The following is a 26,275-nucleotide window of genomic DNA, read 5'->3' on the forward strand; positions in this document are numbered from 1 at the left end:
TGTTTCTAGTCCCTATAAAATAGCGACCTTGTAAGTTTAGTCCCTACTTAATTTTAATAGCATTTTTAGTCCCTAATTTTGTTTTTCTGCACTGAGTATTAGTCCCTACTCAATTCAAATTTGTTTAATTTATGCTTAAACTCTTAAATTTTTGAACAATTTTTTGCAAACATGTTTAGAACATTACTAAAAGTTCGTCCGCAAAAAATTATTGCAAAATTTGATTTCTACATCCAGATTTTATTACTTTTTATCTTTAACTTTTGTCGTTTTAAAAAATTCATATTTAATTCATTTCATATCAGAAAATTCTAAATTTTAGTAAACGAACCTTTCATAGTGTTCTAATCTTGTCTCAAAAAAATCGTTCAAAAATTTAAGAGTTTAAGGATAATTAATCAAACTTTGTTTTAGCAGGGACTAAAATTATAAGTAATTTTTTTTTATAGGGACTAAAAATGCTATTAAAATTAAGTAGGGACTAAACTTACAAGGTCGCTATTTTATAGGGACTAGAAACATAATTAACCCTTATTTTTTTTAGTATTAATTACATAATCTTCAATACTAAATACCAGTGCCCCAGAGGCACCCGTTAACATTTTCCATATTTTTAATTTTATTTTCAGTTTCTTCTACAAAATTTTACCCACATTTGATCTCCCAATATTTTCAATCATTACTTTTGATCTTGTTTTAAAATTTCCAAACACAATTCTACATAATTAAAAAACATTACATAAACATAGAAGACAAATAAAGGAAATCACTTTCTCCTTCAATTCCAAAAACATCTTCTACATTATTGAAAGTTTCCAGACATTTCTAGTGTGCAACCCGTACGACGCACTAGTAGAATTAACGTCGGCTACAAACTGAACAATATCACCACTACGCATAAAATACGAACAAATCACATTCATCTTCAATTTCAAAAACAAAATCCAAAATTTCAATAAAAAAAAAAGCGTAAAAAGCAATTTAAAAAGAGTACTACATCGATATATGACAATAGAATTAAGAAATTTCTTCAATAATTTCTTGCAACAATTTTATTTTGATGACGCAATCAGAAAATAGATATTCAGTTGAGTATGAGGAAAAAAAACTCAAGTAGTAACCACCATATTACATAACAACTATCCACAACTACTTAAACAAATTGTAAAAAAAAAAAAAACATACATATCATCTCTAATTGAGAGCTATGTTCATATGCACTTAAAAAATATATATATCGTAACACACTATTTTCTTTGACAATAAACAAATGGTTATAACACCACACACAAAGACGACAACGCACATACCAGAAAATAAAAGAATGAACTAACATAAGGATTAATTTTGAACGTGATCAACAACGCCAAATTGTTTGTTGGACTTCTTGTTTACTCATTCGAAGAGTTTCAATGCAAAGTCAAAATGAATTGAAATCAACAGTAAAGGTGAAAATATCATCCTCGTTGATCAATTTACGTCCTACAAAATGATGCCATGTTGATCAGAAAAATTTGTATTACGCATTTTTCACCACATAGGCAATCGTAACTTCACTTCTTGTTCCTGTCAAAAAAAACTTCACTTCTTGTTTTTATTTTATTAAATCTGTAAAAGCAATTTTTTATGAGGATCATCCTCCCTTCCTTAAACCTTAGCCACCACACCACTGAGGCCTCCCCATTGTCGTGCTCCAACCGCAATTTAGTGCAATCTCAACACCACATTGCTTTTCTCTTTGCTATATATATATATGTGTGTGTGTGTGTGTGGGTAATGCTAATACACACCCACCTTAATTTTAGAAGGTGTGCATTAGCATCCTACACCTATTTGCTTTTGACAAAAACTACCCTTTCTCTCTTTTTCAATTGTTATTAAATGCATGTCCTATAAAGTAATTTTGTCGCCCTCACACCCATAATTTCTCCTTCACCTAATCCCAAAAAGAAAACTCATCACGTGACTGGCTTATTTATTTGAATTGAACAGAAGGTGAGTAACTATGGAAACCAACAAATATGATAAACCATCAAAAATAAATAAAAAATAAAAAAGTGATCTTCATGCTCTTCCGTTAAAGTAAATTGCAGTCCTCCGTCGTCCTCTGCCGGACTGCAATCCCATCCTTCCATCTTCTGTTTCACTCCGCCCTCGAATGGAAACTGGCCCATGAACCCTCCATGCCGGATTCGAGACCAAGAAAGCTTGTGGCCAAGGTTCTGTAATATCCTCCGACAATGAAATACGGCGGTGCGTAGCTGTCCTTGCACTATTGGTGTGCAGCAATAAAGGACATGGGCGCATGGGGTGATTTTTTGAGTTTTTTTGTTCCAAAACGTGAATAGAAGCTGATGTGATGGGTGTGCGTGAGAAAATTACAATTAAGTACATGAAAGTAACAATTGTTTTTTTTTTTTTTTTAAAAAGGTAGTTTTTGTCCAAAGCAAATAGGTGCAGAATGCTAATGCACACCTTCTAAAATTAAGGTATGTGTATTAGCATTACCGTAATTAGAATATAAACAAAAGGGTGTAGGTTGCGACATTTAAGGAAATAATATATTTGCTTCTAGAGCGGTTCCTAGAAGCAAGGAAAAGCGGTTTATACTTAGCTTAATTCTTAAGAATGTTGTTACGACATTTAAGGAAATAATATATTTGCTTCTAGAATATTGTGAAGACTGAATATGTGATTTGGTCTGCTGATTTTTAGCCTGTGACGGAAAAAGCCCATGCTGCTGAACAGCGATGGATCCAGGATTTTTGAATAGTGGGGGCCCATATAAAAAAATTTGTAGCATTAATAATTGTCCTCTACAATTTTTCATATTATGGAAATTTTGAATGGTTTTCTTATTTTGAAAATCAATAAAAATATCTTTCTCTATATAAATAACTATACAAGCATTTAACCGATCATCTCTCATTCGATTTCGCATCCGATTCTTGACAATATTCATACTATCAAGAAAGAATTTGAGATATATGATGATATGTGTTGGCCAAAAGAGAAATAATTTGTGATAAGTGTGGGCCATGTGGTCAAAATGTCAACTATTGATACATTATACTACTAAAAATAATAATTTCTAAAAATTTAGTGTAGGCATAAGCCCACACATGGATGAACATACATCCGTCCCTGCTGCTGAATGGCTAAGGAAGACTCAGACCCTAGTTTTAATCACCAATTCAATAGTATTGAATTGAGTTTTTGCATTTCAACTTGGTTTTTATTTGTGAGCCTCTCTTTGTATCATCTTGATGCACTGAGCAAGACCTGTAGTCGAGTTTTAATGGATCAAAATCATCGATTGATAAAATTCTTATTAGGGTTTTGAGTCCTTGTTATTTGTGAATCACTCGTAAGCTTTTAAGAAAGAGTGGATTTTATTTCTCGGAGTGTGTCTCCATTTTGATTGTATTTGTTTAAATCACAGGGCTGTGATTGATTGAGGGGAAGTAAGATTGGATCTCAGATCTAGGAGTTTCTAGGTTGAAGTCAGTACGGGTAGTGTCTAGGTGATAAGTTGTAAACTTGGAGTTTGCTGAGAACTTAGAACTAGGACTACACTAATGGATTTCCTTCCTGGCTTGGTAGCTGTAACGCCTCCTCTTGGTGGGCATGTGAAGCCCGAGGTTGATGAGGGCGGGGAGTGGTCCGGCTCCTGGCATGCTTCTAGGCAAAATTGAATCACATCAGAATGAGAGGGATCTTGAGGCCGTGCTGGTATGGAACTTCATGGTTGAAGGAAGGCTTATAAGAATTGTTTGGTACTACCTATATCAACAAGATGCATCTTCTTTTCGGTAGCTCATTTCATAAGAACTCCACAGTTAAGCGTGCTTGACTTGGAGCAATTTTGGGATGGGTGACCTACCTGGAAGTTTCCCAGTAAGCGTGCGAGTGAGGACAAAACACGCGGAAAAGGCTCGTGTTGGTTTGTAAGGTCAGTCGGCAATCCTGAAAGCAATCTGGGGTGTTACAGTAGCCCCCAAAGTAGGTGTGTTTGTCACCGAACTGGCTTAACAAACCAACTGTGCCATTTACTTTTCTGTCCTTTATTATTCCTTGTTGTGTTTATTTACTGCTAGCTTGATGTTTAAACATTAACCTCAACATTCTGTTTGTGTCTGGTGTTGAAACATCATATAAAACATTAAGTGGCTAGCACGCCAGAATTTCAGTGTTCAATAAATTACAAACTAACTAAATATTAATATCAATAAGAAGTAATGTGAATATAAATTTAAGATTCAATATAAGCTATTTTTAGTTTTTTTTAAATGATTCATTAGTTTTCCTATTGTAAAAATAAATAAAGGGAAATGCATTGTTTTTTTTTTTTTTTTACAAAAAGAGAAAGACATTGTTATTTTCTTGGTAGATAGATGAAATGGTAATGCCTTTATAAATTCACATACACAACTTGAGGTCTTGGGTTCGTACTCAGGTCATGGCATTTTGCATAACAATTTTGAGATTTTTATCATTTGAGTTAAGACTTGTAGACATTGTTCTAAACTACATATTAAATTATTGAAGAAAAAAAACTATTCAAATAAAGTTTACTACGAATTGATGTAGAACAAACTTTTGAGTAAAGACGACACATACAGTTTCTTTAGTTTATTATTTTTTAATTCATTTTTATGTTTGCCATTACTAAGTCAAATTTGGTTATTCAGAAAAATGACTTATAAAAAACAATAGTGTATAAGTGATACGTGGAGTGTAGTTATGAAACAGTATAATTAAATTCCGATCGGGCATTGAATCGAATGAAGTAAGTTTAAGTTGAATTTCAAAAACAGATTAAAGTTCAACAATAACAATTAATATTCAAATATTTTTATTATTTTTAATAGAAAATATTTTGAAAATTCACATTAAAGATATATTTTAGGGTGTAGGCTTTTTAAAAATTAAATGATATAAGTTGCAAGTTTGAAATTATTTTATTAAAATGAATAAAATACAATTTTGAAAATATTGCTATTCCCACAACTGTTTGAGGTGCACACCTCCTTGAACCAATCAGAATTGGGCAAAGCCCAATTTCCCTCATTAAACCCGGCATGTCTCCTCCCATCCTCATTTCTCATTCTCTTGAAACCCTAAACACAATTTTCTCCCTCAGCCGTCGTTACAAACCTCTCTCCTTCCACCATCGTTGAGATCGACGTCGATTGGATGAAAGAACCATGTTTTTTTTCATCTCTTCAACCTTTTATATCCTTCTATCCAAGCAAAATCAATAAAAAAATCAGATAGAAAAGTGGTTATCTCTTTTGATGGAGTTTTCATGCAACTTCAACCTCGTTTCATTAATTGAGCAAAAAAGGTACTCCAAACTATTTCACATTTCTTCGTCTAGATCATTTTGCATATCTTTCTCTGATTTGTGGTTGCATTTTATGTGAGTGGTTTCAAACATCATACTATGTAATAAATACATGGATTTTATTTTATTTTATTTTATTTTATTTTATTGGGTACACATAGATCTCTTATTCTACTCTTCAAATTCCCCATCTTACTTTGGGGAAGAGTCTTCCTCCTCATTAATGGTCTCATGTTCATTTTGTTTAGCACGAATTCCTTTTCCCTTCGATGCATTACTGTGTACAAAAATTTAATATAAAATATGTATTAGAAGTAAATAGAAAATAACAAACGAACATATTTGAATAACCGACTAAAAAAATAAACGACAATATACCTTGATTCTCTCTATTGCGAGTACATGGAATACCTTTCATCTTGTCCTGTTCAATGATGTGGATGTCACTCATGTGTCAAGTAGTCTAATTAAGGTTGATTTAATTTAAATTAAAAAATTAAAAAGAATGATAGATCTAGGAATTTAAATAACACTTTTTTTATAAACATTTTAAAAATACAAATATTTGACACATTAACAAAAATAAACTTTTGAATTATGAATTTTTTTGATAATTTTTTTTAAAAGTAAGAGATTATATTTTTTAATTTAGATATGAAATGACTAAAATCTAGAATCAACGAAGAATAGGTGACCAATAGTGCACTTAATCTTAAAATCTAATTTTTTTATTGATGGTAATCAAACTCGGAAACCCTTAATATGTACCTTATTTATAAGGGTCCACGGGTGAACCCATCCTTTTGACCGGCAATTGAGGGTCAAATCATTTGCTCTCCTTGAGACCTTACCCCCGTTTCTCTCTCAAATTGCAAAACGAGTTTTCTCTCTTCTTTGTTCATTCCTGGCTTACAAGGGTTTACTCTGTTTCTAGTGACTAAATTATCCATAGGCAAAAACCTGTTCATAGTCATTCTTTGAAGGATACACATGGACAAGGGGATGCCGCTTCACTAAGTGAAATAGAACGCCAAAATCTGAACGCTATAATTGCAAATCTTAAACATGACAAGGAACATATTCTTCTTGAACTGCAGGCACGACAACGAGAGAAGAAAACTCATGAGACACAATTAAATCACTCAAAGGAGCGTCTGAAAGTGTTTGAACAGAAGCAACAAAATATGCTCTCTTCTGTCGGTCAAGTGTTGCACAAACCTAAGATTAAGTGTCTTACCTAGTCACTGATAGAAAATACAGAGTGAAAAAGGAGACATTCCTAGAAATAGTCCTTTTGGTAATGAAGCTAGCACTCAAAATCCTGTGGGAAATTCTCAAGTATTACCAAGATAAAACGAAGAGAATGCATCTATTCTCTCATTAAACATGGAACGTTTGAATCTGCTTGACTCATCAATGGCAATTAGGGAGAGTATTGGAAATGGAATTCCTCACCTTGTTCCTCTTGAGCCAAATGTAGTTGTTAGTCCTGATATTATTTTAACTGAGCCAAAGGTAATCACTGTTGCTAATCTTGGTGCAACTGAGCAAGCGATAATCAATGCTCATGATCTTGCATCACTGCTTGATCAGTTGCTCAGTTGAGGTGATACAAGATCATGAGCATTGATTACCGCTTGCTCAGTTGCACCAAGAATAGCAGCAATGATTACCTCTGGCTCAGTTAAAATTTGATCAAGACTAACAATTACATTTGGCTCAGGAGCAACAAGGTGAGGAATTCCAATTTCAATACTCTCCATAACTGCCATTGATGAGTCGAGCAGATTCAAACGTTCCATGTTTAATGAGAGAACAGATGCATTCTTATTGTTTTCTTTTGGTAATACTTGAAAATTTTCCACGGGATTTTGAGTGCTAGCTTCATTACCAAAAGGACTATTTCTAGGATACCTCCTTTTTCTCTTTGTATTTTCTATTGGCGACTAGATAAGACACGCAATCTCAAGTTTGTGCAACACTTGACCAACAGAAGAGAGCATACTTTGCTACTTCAATTCAAACATTTTCAGACACTCCTTTGAGTTATGTAACCGTGTCTCATCAGTTTTCTTTTCTTGTTCCCGCGTCTGAAGTTCAAGAAGAATATGTTCCTTGTCATGTTTAAGATTTGCAATTATAACGTTCAAATTCCGGCGTTCTATTTCACTTAGTGAAGTAGCAACCCTTTGTCCATGTGTATTCTTCAAAGAATGGCTATGAACAGGTTATTACTTATGGATAATTTAGGCACTAGAAACACAGTAAACCCTTGTTGTAAGCCACGAATGAACTAAGAAGAGAGAAAACTCGTTCTGCAATTTGGGGGGGGGGGGGGGGGGGGGGGTAAGATATCAAGGAGAGAGAAAATTTGGCACAAAGGCCTTGACTCTTAGACCTTTTATTGATTACCATCAATAAAAAAAATAAAATTTTAAGTCTAAGTGTACTATCGGTCACCTATTTTTCGTTGATTCAAGATTTTAGTCCTTTCATATCTGAATTAAAAAAATATCATCTCTTTTAAAAAAAATTAAAAAAAAAGAAAAAAATTAATAATACAAAAGTTTATTTTTGTTACTGTGTCATATATTTGTATTTTAAAAATGTTTATAAAAAAAGTTTTATTTAAAAATATAAGTTTAAATAAATAAATGAAAGTAAAACTTTTAAAAATATGCATTGTCACATCACTTGGTGACTCGTTATATTCAATAAGACTAATCAACCAAAAGTTGTTCAAAAAAAGACTAATCAACAAAAATAAGAGAGACATTAATAGTGGGAAAATTTAAAAATTGTTTTAATACAATTTTGATAGATCTTTTTTGTCTCATAATTCACAATTTGGTCATCTACTTTCAAATCCACAATTTTAGTCCTTGACATTTTTCCCACCCATACAATTCGAGGCTTAATTTTGATTGTTTGTAGGTGATATTCTTATGTAGAAACTTAGTTGGCGACATATCACTTTGTAGGTGGATACTAAAACGTTAATATTCCTTTCATTAAAACATACATTAATATATATTACAAAACCAATTTAATTTGATGTAAAATACTTTTTTTAAGCAAGTGGGGTGCAGATGGATGTGCAACACCCTAAGTCGATTCAAATAAAAAGGGAAAATTACAAAAGCTAGAAGACATAAAGTCTAACCCAGTCAAAGCAAAAAAACAAGAAAAACAAAACAACCAACATGGTTCATGACCATAGAACCTAATCTGAAACAAATCAGTATACACCACACAATCTAGCACACCTGCGTACGGGCAACCAAATTGCAAAAAGTGTGGTGAATAGTTGACGAGCATCAGACCAGATCTTCAAAATTGTGATTGGATCCGACCGTGAATACGGTAACTAACAAAATCCACACACACCAACTATTTACTGCAATGAACAACCACAAATTAACAGACATTTTATGACTCACATTCCAATACCGGAGTGAAAACAGATCTGAAACAATGAGATATGGAGATCTCAACAAATCTAGAACACCAGAGAACCATCGAACACGAAGCTAAACACAATCAATTTTGTATCAACACTTATGCGTGAATCCAGGTCGAGGGATAAGTCCATTAAAAACCAACATACACTTGCGGGAGATTCTCACTTAACAGCCACTTTCTATGTCACCAACTTACTTATCGTATAAGGATGCCACTTGTCAAATCATTAAAAAAAAACCAAAATGCTAATTGGGGAAAATATGAAAAATTGATGGACCAATGCAAATTCGTGAGTTTAAATATAGGGAGACCAATATCAAAAGTAAAAGCAAACACCTGAGATTAAAATTGTATTCAAACTTAAATGAAATTTTAAAAAATTTAGACTTTTTTTTTTAAATCTAAAGTATTCTCTATGTCCAACTGCGAAGATTAATTATCGCGAGGTAACTAAAATTCCATTTAATGGGTTGAAATCTTCTAATGAAGATTTTTTTCACACATAAAGGTCATTGATCGAACCCTAGATCAAATGGTTAAGGCACACAAGCTAAGTATCTACCATGTTGTTGGTGACAACTTTTTAAGATTTAGAAATAGGGACCATAATTGTGAATTAATGAAAATAGAATGACCAGATATTTATTTAATCCTTGACTTGAATAAATAGTACTCCCTCCGAGTGTCTATTGACTCAAAATTGGTGTCATATTTATGTGAAGGAGGAGTTATATCATATAGAAGAAAGCTAATTAGTAATTCCAGCTACAATTCAATAAGAATTAGAATCATGAACTATTGGAGCTGATTTTGGTATCATTGGTGGAATGTGTTGTTTTGTTGAATGATATTTTTTTTTTTTTTATAGTTATTTTCTTTTCACATGTATTGTCTGTATATAATTTGGTTACCACTTATAATAATAAGATTGTTGAAACATACATGGAGAAATATTATGCATGGGAATGATGCGGGAGCTACCGCCAAAGATGAGATTTAGCTCTGGTTTAAGTCAGTGGAGTATGATGTTACAAAAAAAAAAAAAAATCAGTGGAGTATGATTAATTAATTAATTAATTATTACACTAACAATTTAGAGCATTTTTTTTAATTGCAAAAAAAAAAAAATTATTTATCAGAGCACACCAACAATTTAGAGGATTTTTTTTAATTGCAAAAAAAAAAAATATAAATATATCAGAGCCTAGGATTTTTTTTAATTGCAAAAAAAAAAAATATAAATATATCAGAGCCTGGTTTCGATCCAGGGACCTGTGGGTTATGGGCCCACCACGCTTCCGCTGCGCCACTCTGATTTCTTGTTCAATTTATATAGAAATTAATTTATGGGTTGAATAATTATCTCCTTTATCACATCGAATACGATGAATAAGTGAAATTAACATGCAATCTTAAAGAATAACAAAAGAATAACAATTGTCATAACTTTTTTAATTAAGAGCTAGCTAAGTCCATTAGTTTTAAATTAATATCCTAAGTTTCTGATTGTTGAATTTTTTTGGTTTAGCTCATCCATTTTGGCCATTGAACACCTTCATCATATGGTACTACACATGCATATTTCATGGGTTATAAATTAGTATTGACTTTAGTTTTACAAAACTAGCCCTCAACTATTTTAAATAATAAACATGAACAGTTTTTCTTTTCAAATAAAAATGTGTTAATTTACACCGTTATGTTTTTAAATGGGTGTACATTAGCACTCATCATAAACATATAGCACAAAAGCGAAAGCATATCTCTACTACTGATAATATATATGAAGGCAGCCTAATATAGATGTACATGATTCCATTTCTTATCATTTTTGGAAAGGAACCTGTTGCTGTGATAATCAAGGGAAAAGTGGATCCTCTTTGTTCTTGAAAATTTCATGTAGTTGTTTTGAGTAGGTAAAAGCAAGTGTTTCGCAAGTTTTAACTCCTTCGGAGTCAAATTTTTGTAATTCCTCTACAGTCTTCTTTAATCCGCCATAAGGATTGCCATCAGTGAGGAAATAAGCTAAAGTACTGCCTCTGAAAATTTGGAATTTCAAGCAGAAAATATTAGAAAACTGAGAGAAAAGAGTTGAGTAGTATTAAAAAGTTGGGTTAAATATGTTTTTGGTCCCTATAAAATTGCGACATTCTAAGTTTAGTCCTTACTTAATTTTAATAGCATTTTTAATCCCTACAAAAAAAAATTTACTTATAATTTTAATCCCTGCTAAAATAAATTTTGTTTAATTATCCTTAAACTCTTAAATTTTTTAACGATTTTTTTATACAAGTTTAGAACACTATGAAAGGTTCATTTACTAAAATATATAATTTTTTAACATGGAATAAATTAAATATGAATTTTTTAAAACGACAAAAGTTTAAGATATATGTAACAAAAATATGGACGTAGAAATCAAATTTTTGCGATATTTTTTTCGGAGGACCTTTTAATAATGTGCCTGTAAAAAATTGTTGAAAAACTTAAGAGTTTAAGCATAAATTAAACAAATTTGGATTGAATAAAGATTAATATTGAGTGCAAAAATTTTTTGTAGGGATTAAAAAAGCTATTAAAATTAAGTAAAGACTAAACTTACAAGGTCGCAATTTTGTAGGGACCAAAAACATAATTAACCCTAAAAAGTTCAATCATCAACCAAATTTGCGGCCGCAATATAAAGAATTTTGAAGTCGCATGTAGCAACTAAAATTTTGACCACACCAGCCATATTTTCCCACTTTTGCCGCAATATAAAGGTTCGTGGTGTAACTGCAATTGCAATTTAAAACCATATTGCTACTCTTATATACAGAAATTCATGCATTTTTAAAGATTTTTTTTATGTCCTAGAATACAATAGTACACAAAGCTTAATGCCAAATATGTGTATATTTATTGCTGAAGTAAAATATTAGGAGAGATAACAATTAACTAATTCAAACTAAACTACTTACATTAACAACTCAACATCACTGTTGGAGTTAACTCTAGTAATCAACATATATATTGCTGAAAGTTTGGCTATTCTTAAAAACACATGTGCAACATTCATATGACATAAAGACATCACAAGCATTAATATAAATGTAACTTTTCTGCATACCTGTCAGCATCAAAAGAGCTAAATCCACGCCCGTTGCGGTTCAATGTTACAAAGTTCTTCTGCTCCTCACGAGTTTGCTGTCGAAAAAGAACACATACAGCCTTCATACATAACACTGGATCCTTTCCGAAGTCTGCACGCATATCAACCTCCGATTCCCACTTAATTTTATGCTTCTTTTTCCTCTAAATTTTCGAGAATATCTTACCAAGGTTAATGCCCTCGTCAGATGCATCACTCGAATCAGAATCCTTGCTATGATCTTGTAAATCTTGTGAGTTATTCAAATCGGAGTCCACATCACCATTACGTCCTCCATCTTGTGACTTGCTAGAGGTGACTTCACAACTAGATACATCAAAATCATCAACAATAAAACCTTTCAAGTTTCCTTCCTCACTTTGTGATAAGTCCTCTATTGATTCAGCATCATCATTTGTTGGAATACTTTGCTGATAGTTGACCTTATCATCATGACTTTTGGTTACACATTTTCTTAGAGGCTTTCGACGGCGACGCCTACTCTCTTCCTTCCTCCTTACAAGTTGACTAATCAGCATATCATCATCATCATCACCATCATCATCAACAACATTTACTAACTTGTCAGCATTTTTTTCCTGAACACGATTCCTTATAAGTTTACTAATTGGTAAATCATCATCATCATTTTCAGACTCACTTATACAGACATTACGAGTCCGTTTCCTTTTCGGAATCACAGCACATGAGAGATCTTCAACAAAATCAGAATTTTCCTCATTGCTTTGATCATAATTGGAGTACAAATTCTTTCCCTTTTCTGCTGCAGAACACGTTGACAGTGAAATACATTCACTACCTTGCATATCAGATACATCTTGAAAATTAGAGTTCTTGTTACTCGTATTAGATTCCGCGTCACTATTAGACCCATCTTGTGAATTATTAGACATGTCTTCACAATCAGATGCATCAAAATCATCAACAATAAAATCACTAATGTTTCCTTCCTCACTGTATGTCAAATCCTCTTCTAATTCATCATCATCATTTGTTGGAATACTTTGCTGATGCTTTCCCTTATGATGTCTACCTAAAGATATTTCATCATTCTGACTTTTGCTTTCGAGTTTCCTTAGAGTCTGTAGACGGCGCCTTGGCATTTGAGCGTCAACAACCTTGTCAACCTCTAAATTAGCAGCAGTTAGAGAGTTGTTCATACCATCATCATCATCATCATCACTCATAACGACATTAGAATTTCGTTTTCTCTTGGTATTTACAGCAAATAAGGTATCTTCACCAAAGTCCAAATTTTCCTCATTGTTTTGAGCATGATTGCTGTCCAAGTTCTTTCCTCTTACTTCTGCAAAATATCTTGTAAGAGAAATGTTTCCACTACCTTGCCTTTCAAGCGAAACGTTGTGAGAAATAGCAGGTTCATCGTCACTATCAATGATAACAATTACATTTACAGGACTAGATTTTGCATAGTCACTATCAGTGATATCAGTAACATTTACAGAACTAGATTTTGCGCCAATGGGTGTAGAAGATGCTGCCATCGTTTTGCTGTGACTCTCTTTAGTTTCAAATTTCAACTATTATATCTTTCTTCCCTGGAGGCATTCATGAAAAACAGTTGACTAAAGAGATTCAAAAGTTATTTACCAAAAACGTAAATAAGTTCTCCCTCCGGTCCTAAATATAAGAGACAATTGCGTTGTCGCGCAACTATCTCTTATGCTTAGGACGGGGGAGTAAAATGTTAATAGTTGCTCTTACCTGCTGATTGCATAACTTTCGCCAAATTCAATGGCAGTCCTTTATCTAGCAGAAAAAGACTTGTTAAACAAAAAAGATTCTTTTTAAAAGACAATATATTTAAAGGATAACAATGTTACTCCAAGGCTTATACAAAGTGTACAATTGCCTAAACATGTTGCGTTCGGCAATAGCACCGATCTGAGGAGTTACACAGCAAATGTTTTCTTATTGGAAAAAATTAGTGGTTTATTAGCAGCAGGGGTCAATCTATGGACCTTCTACATAATACTCCTTTAGCGTCTCAACTCATACCACCGAGTGTTATGACAAATGTTTGTATTACTAGTAAGGTTTAAAAATGTCTTTTGTCACTGTTAAAGAATCCCACATCGGATAAGAGATGACCTAACATAACAATGTGTTTACAAGTAGGGGCAATCTCACCTCACAAGCTGATTTTGTGAGGTTGTGTTAGGCCCAACCACGATCTCTTAGAGTCGCGACAAATATACCACTTTTTGTTTTAGTCTTTGCAAAATCTATTCCTATTGCAATTTGGTCCAAGTAATATGTAGAATACTTGATTTCATTCCCTCAAAATAAGTACTAAAATGAACATTATAGCCTATAGGGTTAAATTTCAAAATGAACAAATTTAGCAGGAACTTAAACATGGATCAAAAGCAAAAGGTTGTATAATTGAATAATTAAAAACAAAACAAGGAATAAAAACAAAAAATGGCATATTTGCACTTGCTAAAAAGACATTTAAAATTAGTAATCCATCACAACAACTAAGCCAAACTTATATACAATTCTGGACATGATCTTTAATCTTTATTGTATTTAACAATGTAAACCCTAGTATATGTAAATGATATAGTTATCTAATATTATAAACCCTAAAATGGTTAACAAATGCAATACAAAATCATATCAAGTAGAATGACAGAGGAAGAAGCTGAAGTAAGCATACCCTAAAATGGAAGATCATCCGAACTTGAGTTTGGCGTAAATCAAAGATTTGAAGAAATAATTTATGAAACCAAAAAAATAAGGACAGAACCCACAACAAGTAATTTGAAATTCTAAATTAAAATTTCCAGAGTTAGAAATAATAATATATAAACCACATGTAATATATAATATGTGATCCTTTAATTTCCCTTAAAAAAAACCTATAATAATAATATACAGGGTCGGCCTAAAGGCCAAGCAACCCAAGCAAAGGCTTTAGGCCTCAAAATTTGGGTGAAAAAAAGGCATCTAATAAATTAATTTGGTTATAAGTATATTATATGACAAATAAATTATAGACATTTGCATAGCTTAATTGATTATCAATAAGGCCTCAATTACTCTTGTCTTGGCATTAATTCAAATTTTCGTCTCTACAAAATTGATTTTATATAAATATTCTGTTAAGAAAATATTTTTAAAGGCCATATTAAAATTTTTGCTTTAGGCCTCTTAATATGTTGGGCCGGCTCTGATAATATATAATGAGTTTTGCTAGCAGACACTTTTTATGAATGTGTTTTTTTAGCAAGTTATTCTATGTGTATTTGCTAAAAGACACCAACTAATTTTTATGAATGTGTCTTTTAGCAAAGTTATAACTAAAAAATGGAAATCACGCCTTGAGGTGTGGATTGCTAAAAGACATATTCATGGGTGGCTTTTAGCAAAACATTATATATAAGGAAAATGTTAACCGGTGCCCCCGGGGCACTGGTTAAGAAAGCAAATGTAGAAGGCTCCCCTAAAAATGTAGAAGGCTCCCCTATATATAATAATATAAAATGAGAAGGCTCCTCTAAAAAAAAAAATATAAAATGAGAAGAGTATGGGAGAAGTTATCAGTTACTGTGGTGGTACAGTACATGTCTGAGAACAAACTAGATATAGTTGGATCCTAATTTGGTTTTCGTGTTTGACGATCTTCTTGTCCGATCACAAATGCTAGTTAAGTTGAGTTAAGTAAGGGACCACGATGTACGGAAAAAAAATAAGACAGAAAAAAAAAATTGAATGATGTTTCGAAATTATCGTTTTATTATTTTTTTACATTCAAATGTTGAATTTTTATTTAGTTTTTTTTTAACAAACAAAAATGGAATATATTAACAAAATAGTTTATTTAACATATGACATATAAAACAAGACCACTCAAATTTACAACAAGACCACCAATAAATAAGACAAAAGGATTTGATTTGCCGATGCCCAAACAAGTAACCGGGCTCGACCACCAACTATCATAACCTAAGACAAAATTAACATTTTATTTGGCTTAATTTTAAATTTTTTTTTACTTGCATTTTTCTTACAATTTATAGAGTTTGGTCCCCTTATTTCTAATTTCTTACAATTTTATAGAATTTGGTCCCCTTGTTTATTTCTAATTTATCAATTATAGTCTCTAGTTTTAACAATTTATAGATTTTGGTTCTCATATTTTTAAATCAACAATTTTGGTCTTTAGTTTTGTCAAATTATGAAATTAGACTCCTCATCCTTTTTTTACAATGTTTTGTCTTTTTTGTCATGAAGTCTAATGATTAGAAATTCAATCAGATGTGATTAAAGTCGGGTGTCAAACTCCAACTTCTATACATGTAATACATTATTTATACCACCTAAGTTATATTCACGGAAACATGTTATATCATGCCTTCTTTTTTTTTTAAACCTTGAGCATTATGACATTTGCTTATACCTTGTAGCAATATGAAATTAGTTTGAAAGATTGGTCTATAAATAGAGACTTGGGTAATTTTATGTGGCTTATATAAATGATGTATGTGGCCTATATAAACCACATACAGTAGAAACTCTTTAATTTAATACTCGGTAAATTAATAAACTCTCTAAAATAATAAATTTGTCCGGTCCCGACTTGGGCCAATGTAAAAAATTGAAAAACTTGATAAAATAATAAGATAATAATTTTTCGGGAGATCCCTTTATAATTTTCGGTCCCAAGAAAATCATAAATTAATAATTCATAGAAACTGAAGAAAAAAAATATATGAAGAATACATTGAACACATTTGTTCCTCTTGTTTACATTTACTATACTTCAAAAGTCATTATTGATTTCCAATGCATATGAACACAGTAGTTACTAATTTACGTTGAGTCTCAAGGTTCGCTGCAACGTAATTCTTTTTTTTTTGGTAAGTACAGTATATTTACTTAAAAACTCCTTAAATTAATAATTATTAATTTATCGATAAATTAATAACTCTCTAAATTAATAAATTTCTCCGGTCCTGACATTATTAATTTATAGAGTTTTAACTGTATATCATTTATTGAATTAATCTAGAAAGTGAAAAGTTCCTTACAATTGAGATGAGAGAGAGTATGTAACACAAGTCTAATTGGGAGCAATTATTTAGAGCTTCACAAAAGTTTTATTCAAAATCCATTGGAACTTGAGAATTGGTTGTGTGCGCAAATCCAAATTAATTTTAGTTTTGGGGTATTAGTCACTTTAGTCCATGAATGCAGAAAATAGTCCCTGAATGTAAACTCTGTTGGTCAATTTCAGGGACTAAAGTGACTAACGGAGTCTACATTCAGGGACTAAATTGACTAACGGAGTCTGCATTTAGGGACTAAATTGACTAACAGAGTCTACATTCAGGGACTATTTTGCAATTTATTTGCATTCAGGGACTAAAGTGACGACTTCTTTCCTATTCATGGCTAAAGTGACTAATCTCCCTTTAGTTTTTGGTCTTCCAATACTCCCTCCGTCCCATATTATAAACAAAACTAAAAATCACACTTATTAAGAAAACCAACACATAGTAGTTTGCAATATAGTTTCTTGTGTTATCCTTGAAATAAGTTTTATAGGAAGATGTAAAAACAATTTTCATTGGTTATTGGTTATTGAGAAAATGAAAGAGAGAGCAAATTGAATGCACTTTGCATTTAATTTTCCTTTGAAAAAGATAATTTTTTGAAACAATATAATTAAATATGATAAAAGTTTGTCTTTTTTGCTTATAATTTGGGACAAAGAAAACAAGTTTTTTTTGCTTATAATTTGGGTCTTGGTAACAAATGACTTTATGACAATTGTTAATGATTCAAAAATAAAACAATTGATAATTTTTATGTAAAAAAAAAATTGATTTTCGATGTTTTAATGTGTTGAATATACATATTTTAAGATAAAAATTTTATTTTAAACTTTTTATCAAGTGACCTAAGGACACTTGTTAATATTTATCTATTATTGATTTCTGAATTTTGATCCACCAATTTTATAGCAATTTTAATCCCTTTATATTTTTTTTCAATTTTTGAAATTGAAAACACCGAAAACTTTGATGATGTGGCAAGGCTTGAAATGACATGACACTATGTTTATTGTCTATTTGGAGGCCATGTCACTTTTTTAATTCTTTTTTTACGATAAATTATTACAATGATATAACTTAAAATAATTTTTTTTTAATTTAATGTGTTTATATAATTTTCTGCTAACGTAAAAATAAACTTTATATTACCCATCCGTCTCTAATTATAAACCCCCTCTAAAATAAGTTTTGTTTCTAAATATAAGCTCTATACAAATTATTATGTGCATTTATAATAATTGTAACAAAAAAAAAACATACCCTAAATTACTTAGAATATGAAAAGTCAAATTAATTACATAAAGAAAAAAAAGACAATTTTGTAAAATTTTCACACTAAATACACTAACAACTTTTTTTAATATTTGTAAAATTAGTCTAAAGGGCTTATAATAAGGGACCGAGTGAGTATTTGCTACAATGAATTAATCTTCATCAATGATGTTTAGAAGCTACAAAGCAGGAATCACCTTCAAGAACTCTTAAAGAAGATGTTGGGTAGCATTTAAGTGACATTGTGGTTGATGACATTTGTGACATTGACCAACCACAATGCCACAAGTGTACAAAAAAACAAAACATCCTTGCGAGTGGGGACGGACCCACGTCAATGACATTGAGGGCGAAGGCCCTCACTACTTTCTCAATATATATATTTTCTTTACCTATATACACTACTCCAATGATGAATAAAGAGATGAATTGTAAAAGGCCTACATTTAATAAACCATGATAAAATTATACAATTTGTTCCTTAACTTAATTTTAGATAACATTTTAGTCCCGATTTAGTCATTTATGTTATAAAATATCAACATAATTATCTTTTTTATAAAAAAATAATCAAAAATATAAAACTATTCATCAAACTCAAACAAATTCAAATCTTCATATAATACAAACCTAGAAATTTTATTGAAAAATCTCTTAAAAATTGATAAGATATTGTCATTTTATAACATAAATGATTAAATTGGGACGAAAAAAATGAAGGGCGGAAGTGTTACCTAAGATATTGCCATAAACTAAAAACCAAATATTGTATATCTCAATTCCCAAATTGTAAACCACATTCCACCAGAAAACATGACAACTGCAACTAATGAAATAGTTTTCTTTATTACGAGTATTTACGAGAATTGGATGCAAAATTGCATGGAAGATGAATGGTTAAATATTTGTTTACTTATATTTTTGTGGCCCACACTATTTAAAATTTCTGGGTCCGTCACTGCTTGCGAGTGAAAAAGAAGAAAGCCACTTGTAACATTTTGATTGACCAATGTTATCAACTAACCAATGTCACAAACCATAATATCACTCAAGTGTTAGGCGAAGATGTTGGTGTTCTTTAGAATCAACACTCAGACTCACACTTGTTATATGCAAAGGCTATAAGTCTAAATAATGATCCAAGCCAAATGTTGTGAGTGATAAATTCACTTTTATGGCAAGACACGTGTCATGATGCAAAATGACAAAGTAGAAAGTTGCATGCATTGAAATTTACAAAAAAAAAAAAAAAGGTTAATGATTCTGGACACTTGAGTAAATATCAAAATTGTTCCTTAAAATTGTAGGAATAAATGATGTATCTAACTATCAATGTAGACCAATTACATATTAAATGAATTTAAAAAGTAATTTTTCTCTTATAATAGAGACCAGAATAGTATCTTATAATAGAGATTGACCGAACCGTTGAACGGTAAGGCTGGTCAAAATGGGATAGATTGATCTGTATTTACATCCCTGTTAATTTTTTTTCATAAACTGTGTACACCATCACAATTAAAGGGTAAACATTCAATTCACTCAAAATTTTGTACAAATTAAATTATGTGTGGGAAAGACAGCATACTTGTTTAGCTAAAGAGTATTTTATATTTCAGATACACACTGCAAACATTTTATATCTCTTTCAATATCTCAAACTCAATCTTTGTGAACCTTTGCTACATGCAAGACCAAATTCATTTGTACGTCTAAAAGGAAAAGGGTCCGTAATTTCATTCGCACTTCAGACCCGTGACAAAAAATTTCAAGCACACAATCTTCAACCTCCATAATATGCCACAGAAAGTAAGGACTTGTCTAAACACAAAACACTTTAAAATTATTCTTTTCATAAATTAGTAATATACTTGTGGATGCTTATGTGATGAAAACTCTATTAAACAAATTAAACCTATTCAAATGCTAAGCTTTACCTTAATTTCTTCCTTTTTATTCACTTAATTTTGACTAACTTTGTTGATCCTCTAGGGGGAGGACAATTGTGGAGCCCAAACCCCTCAATCATGGCTCAAAATAAGATAAGATTCCCTTACCAAATAATACCAAATTAAGGGGACCCAACTTGACATTACAGTACCTACATTTGGTTACTTAACAGCTTTATACCACCAAATTTATTACCAACTTTATACCAACTAGATCAATTTCATTTCTATCATTAAATAAGTACAAAATTGAAATCAATAGACTGACTAATTTACATATTTAACAATCATACACTACAAAAATAGATATGCAACATTACTCTAATCAATTTTACACAGACATTCATTAAAAATTTAATACTCGGCCATTGAATAACATTCAAAAAATGAAGCTTTTTCATTCGATATTAGTGTAAAATTAATTTACATCGACAATATGAGGAGTTGGAGTTGAACATTCTGATCTAGATTCAGTGGATGTTCTATTTCCACTATTAACCTTGCGAATTTCCTCAACCATTCTCACAACTTCATCCATTTTAGGTCTTTCATCATGTAACCTAACAACACAAGCCATACCAATTTGTAACATTTCAACCATTTCTTCCTCTATATTAGGAGATCTCAATAAAACCAAATCAAAAACTTCAGAAGTCCACTCTTCTCTAACCACAGAATTCACCCACCTAACCAAATGAACAACTTCCTCACCCCCATGTAAGGGAGATTTTCCAGTTAAAAGTTCAAGTAATAAGACACCGAAACTATAGACGTCGGATGCTGGCGTTGCTTTTCGAGTTTCGGTTACTTCCGGTGCAAGGTATCCTACCGCCCTTGGGGATATTGGACTTGTTATCATTGTTGCTAGACCGATGTCGGATATACAACCATATCCTTTGGAGTTGAGGAAGATGTTTGAGGCTTTTATGTTTCCATGGACTAGTTGTTCTCCATGAATGTGAGCAATGCCTCTTGCTACACCAATTGCTATTCTCAATCTACATTCCCAATCTAAAGGAATTCTTTCTACCCCTCTTTTGCCTGCATAGTGGTGCATGATGCCAACTCATGGTTATCAAATCGAGAATCGAATCTTATTATAAATCGTAAGAAAAATTGTCAATAAAAATATCTCATTTTTAAGTAAAATAGGCGACCTAACAAAATTTCAATATAATATATCGTATATGAACCTCAAAATAATTCATGATTCAGTTCATGTATCGAATGACAAAAGAAAAGTGGTTTGCTACGCTATGTTTAAGCAATTATTCATTAGAATGAATCGGGATTCATCATAATGAATTCCTGCTTAAATATAGGCTAGTGAACCACTTCTCTTTTGTCATTTGATACATGAAAAATGATTCAACATAATGAATCATGATTCAATATAAAATTCATGTCAACAAAAATTGTTTGATGGGAGAAAATGTAATAACTTACCATGCAACATTGCTGAGACACTGCCCTGTTCATAAAAATCATAAACCATAAGTTTCTCTTCCTTTGAATAGTAATAAGCCCTTAATGCATCCACATTCTCATGCCTAATCCTTCCAACCATCTCCATCTTCTGTTCGAATTCACGTTTCCCCACCGTAACCTCCTTCAATCTCTTAACCGCGACCGTCGTTGCTTCCTCCAGAGCAGCCTTATAAACGGTACCAAATGTTCCCTTTCCAAGCACCTCAGCAGAAGCTCTCAACAAATCTTCCAAGTCAAATACAAGATTGCAACCCTCAAAGAAGACGATTTTGTTTCTTTCTAGACTCTCAGAAGATTCTTTTTTCTCAGAAATAACATCTTTATTCTTCTGAGACTTAACAAGTTGACCATCTTCACCGCGTTTCTCGTAGCAGCACATAATCAAGAAAGCTGCTATAACTAAAATTCCTAGCACACAACCACCAATGATGATACCTAATAATGCTTTTTCTTTAAGTCCTTTTGTTTTTTTCCTTTTTTTATGAACATTTGCAAGATAAACATTTCCATATGTAACATTGTTGCCTGAAAAGACCAAACTTGGAAATCTTTGAAGTGATTTAGGAACAAAACCACTAAGATTATTGTTTTCCAAATGTAGATCTTTGAGGCTAGGAATATTGATATCAGGAATTTCACCAGAAAGAGTGTTATTAGCTAGACTCAAAGAAGTAAGATGAGTCAAATTTGACACTGATAAAGGGATGCTACCATTAAAAGCATTGTTGGAAAAATCAACAACAGTTAGATTCTTCCAAACTGAAAAATCTAATGGCAATGGACCAGAAAACTTGTTAAATTGGAGAAAAAGAAATGTCAAATTTTTTAGCTTAGAGAAATCATAAGGGAAAAAACCAGTTATACTATTTGATGCAAGACTCAAATTTTCAAGAGCTGAAAGTCTACTAAGAGTGTTATGTGGAATTGAACCACTCAATCCAAGACTTTGTAGCTGGAGAGATATAACTCTTGATTTTTCAGTGTTGCAGATAACTCTATTCCATTTTTTGCATACAGAAGATTTTTTGTCCCAGTTGAGATGTGTAGAGTGATTCATGTTGTGCATGAAATCAAGCAAAGCTTGTTTATCTGCTACTGGTTCAGCTCCAACACAAACAAAGAACATTGCTCCAATGAACAAAAGGGCCATCTTGTTTCTCATTTTTGTAGATTGAATAGAGAAATTCGGATTTAAAGCAAGTATATGATATGTTTTCAAAGCTGAAATAATAAAAGATAATTTGGTGAGAAGCATGATAGAATGTTATATACCTTATGTATGTAACTAGAAATATTGGAGTTATTTTCTTGGATTTTGACATTAAAGGCTAAAAAGTAAACAACTATTAGTAAAGTTTCTTTGTGGTCAAATTAAGCAGCACTTGTTTGACATGATAGAATATTGGAGTATTAGCTTTTTTCCTGTTCACCTACTTTTTGTTTGTTTCCCTAGGGAGTGCAATCAAAAAGATGTAAACCAAACTTTGAAACTTTATTAGAACATAGAATTAAGGTCAAAAGTAAATATATAAATAAAGCACAAAAACATAAATTGATCATAAAGTTTGGCCAATTGTATCTACGTCTCTAAGGGCAGAATGACTGATGTATTTTTCAAGTATGCAGTTTTTAAAGTTCTGATTAAATACTACGGTCCATATTACTGTTCTACTCTGATACACTCGAGCGTTTCCCCACTTATCATTGAACATGTGTCATACTCAACAAAACTAATTAATTGTTGAATCATCAGTTTAGTAGTCAATAATAATTTAATGGAAGACTATGTAACTATTTCAGCGGAAAAAAATCCAATTTATGGAATTTATAAACATAAATACCAGAAATATTTTTCATATGTATAAACAAAAAAAACATGAATGTCTTGAACTTGATATTTTCTTTCAGATGTTTAGGAAATAATCTAACATAAACTAAGGCACCACAATATAAAATGCAGAGAAATTGACACTTCAATGAAGACTCACAACATACTCCTTGATTCTAAAATTCACCAGAACTAGTGATAATTAGAATAGAGATGAAATATATAGGACTTAGCAACAATCCTTAATATTACATACTAAAAAAAAAGGATAAAGATAACATAACATGCACTTGATGAAAGATAGAAACCTTTTACTACTCACTAACAAACAAAAGGATAAAGATAACTTTTGCCACAAGAATAGTAAGGTGGCATGTGAAGGAACCACAATCACTGAATTAATAAGACAAACATGAAGGTATAATACATGAGTTTAAGTACTGATCATATACCTGCTAACTCTAACTGCTTCTATCTTTGGTTCTTCTCTTTCTCCTTGGTTTTCAACAAAAACTTTCTATTGATTCTATTGAAATTTTGGTGTGGAAGGAAAGAATGGAGGTGCAATAATAAAGAGATGTTCTTGTAGAGAGACAAACTAGACAAGGACAATAGGTTAGCTCATGAGCTTTGTCTCGTGCTTCTTTTACATAGGTGGTGACTGCTGACCCATGTGCTACAATATAGTCTATACTCTATACTATAGTATATATCATTTGATTCTATCATATCAAATTATTATTACTACATTATTATTATTATTATTATTATTATTATTATTATTATTATTATTATTATTATTATTATTATTATTATTATTATTATTATTATTATTCACATTTGAATTAAGTACTTATTTGACATTAATGGATTTTGAATTGAATTCTCCAGATTAATTTATTTTATACCGATCAAAATAGTAAATATAGTGCGTGAACCTACACATATAGGTTTTTTTAGTAGGAGTGGAAATAGACCAGTTTGATAGGGGTTAACAATCTAACCTACGTCAAGTTTAGGTTAGATCAGTTAAGATTTTTTAAACCAAGAAGACTAAAACTTTATTTAGTTAAAATGACAAATTAAAATGAGCAAGATGTTGACCATAAAAAAACTTCTAAACCTAGTAGGGCAAATATTTAAGTAAATATAAATAATACTTTTTGTTAGTTATAATTATATCAAATTTTGAATTTTAGATTAAATTATAAATCTGTAAACCTTTTTAGCAATTTAATTTTTTATTTTTTGAAATCATATACAGCCGGATTCTCACTCAAAAATATAATGTTAAATATTAAAATAGAACTTAATCTCGTTGGTCCTTTAGCTCGAAAATATGCTTAAATATATTTCAAATTACTGATTTTTTTTGACAAGTTATATCAAATTACTGATTTAAAATGTTCATATTAAATAGATCTTCAAGTATACTAACAAGTTATATCATACTTTAAAAAAGGACAGACTCATGTTTAAAAATAAGTTATAACATCTAATCAGGTTTAAACATTGATGTTTTTGATTTTGACCAAATCAGACTTATATCTTACAAAACCTAGTTTGAATTGGCCTATTCACTCTATTGATTATTTAAGACTTTATTAGTCCTTAATTATTTTTTTTGAGGGATTATTAGTCCTTAATTTATAAGGCTCTTTTAATTCGAAATTTATCTCTAATATAAATACATTTTCAAACTATTATGTACATTAAATAAACGTTTTCCAATTATACTATTTTTTAAATCTACACAAAGAACAATTTATTAATATTAATATTATATACAAAATATATGTATCACCACTGAATATCGAAGTTGCTTACAGAACGTGACAGATGAATAAAAAATTGTGGTGATTTAGTTGGATTAGGACGGCATCAACATCATAAAATGGTATAACATTTGTTATTGTTAGGCACCACCCCCAATCACTGGTTTGCATTTCATGTAAGTTCAACATTTTTCATGATCAATAAGGCAATAACGTCCGTGTATATCAATTCTTCTCCAATCAACATCAAAACTTCTCTCTATCAAATCAAATAAAAATGATGAGTGAAAACTTAGTCAATACTTCATCGATATTTTGATTTTGTACTCATGTGGTTGCGTTGATAGTTTTTCTTGCCCACATAAGATAAATTAACAACAATGTATTTATACTTAGAGGAATGAAATGCTTGAACTTTAAAAAAAAATGTATTCAACAAAAAAAGGAAAAAATTAACAATGTTCCATTAAAAAAATATTAATACCTACTCCCTTCGTCCTCTTTATAAGACTCTAGGTCAAATTTTATGCATATTAAAAAAAAAAAGCTTGTAGTTCAATTATAGGGATAGGAAGAGTTGAGATCCTCTCCATTCTCAAACAAAAATAGCTACTCCATTTATAAGAGAGACGAATACAAATGGAAGATTAATGAGACTCATTAGTGGGGAGTTGAGATCCTCTTAATTTTGGAGGGATCTATTTATGAAAGATGTGTAGGTAGTGGAAAAAATAAGAAATACGATGTTTGAGTGGTGTTGACAATTTTAAAATCTCTTAATTAAAACGTTTACTACTCTTTTTTTAAATTTTCACTCGTGAGCTTAGTTCAGTTGATATGGACAATGCATAATATATGCAAGGTCCAGAGTTCAAACTCTGGCCACCAACAAAAAAAAATATATGCAATTTAACTTTTC

The 26,275-nt window shown here is 31.3% G+C and overlaps 2 protein-coding genes and 1 non-coding gene across 4 annotated transcripts; all 3 read right to left on the reverse strand.

Annotated features, from left to right (window-relative positions):
- Positions 1 to 10,053: 10,053 nt before the first annotated feature.
- Positions 10,054 to 10,125, reverse strand: TRNAM-CAU (transfer RNA methionine (anticodon CAU)). Its single transcript has one exon. It is a non-coding gene; the product is annotated as a tRNA-Met (tRNA).
- Positions 10,126 to 10,566: 441 nt separating this feature from the next.
- LOC146953089 (uncharacterized) lies at positions 10,567 to 13,497 on the reverse strand. Its single transcript, XM_085707833.1, is given in 2 exon segments — positions 10,567 to 10,848; positions 11,919 to 13,497. Coding segments are annotated over 2 exon segments (1,728 nt in total). The 5' UTR covers positions 13,466 to 13,497; the 3' UTR covers positions 10,567 to 10,667.
- A 7,141-nt stretch (positions 13,498 to 20,638) lies between these two features.
- On the reverse strand, positions 20,639 to 24,280 carry LOC146953090 (putative inactive receptor kinase At4g23740). 2 transcript variants are annotated; one of them, XM_085707841.1, is made up of 3 exons: positions 24,034 to 24,280; positions 21,712 to 22,974; positions 20,639 to 21,306 (listed from the first exon to the last, which is right to left on the reverse strand). In XM_085707841.1, exons 2-3 carry the CDS (start codon positions 22,913 to 22,915, stop codon positions 20,684 to 20,686), a joined length of 1,827 nt encoding a protein of 608 aa, XP_085563967.1. In that variant the 5' UTR covers positions 22,916 to 22,974; positions 24,034 to 24,280; the 3' UTR covers positions 20,639 to 20,683. The 2 variants fall into 2 exon arrangements, with proteins under 2 accessions (XP_085563967.1, XP_085563964.1); XM_085707838.1 differs by lacking the exon at positions 24,034 to 24,280 and having other exon boundaries at positions 21,712 to 23,023.
- Positions 24,281 to 26,275: the final 1,995 nt, after the last annotated feature.

Source organism: Medicago sativa, chromosome 1 (genome assembly GCF_051527215.1).
Source record: "Medicago sativa cultivar Bolivia chromosome 1, Bolivia_mono, whole genome shotgun sequence".
Classification (NCBI taxonomy): domain Eukaryota; kingdom Viridiplantae; phylum Streptophyta; class Magnoliopsida; order Fabales; family Fabaceae; genus Medicago; species Medicago sativa.

Excerpts from the sequence above, each read along its gene's own strand:
- LOC146953090 (XM_085707838.1), bottom strand. The coding sequence starts at position 23,008 with ATGCTTCTCACCAAATTATCTTTTATTATTTCAGCTTTGAAAACATAT. Across the intron at positions 21,307-21,711 it reads TGTCTCAGCAATGTTGCATG|GCAAAAGAGGGGTAGAAAGA; the intron begins GTAAGTTATTAC and ends ACCACTATGCAG.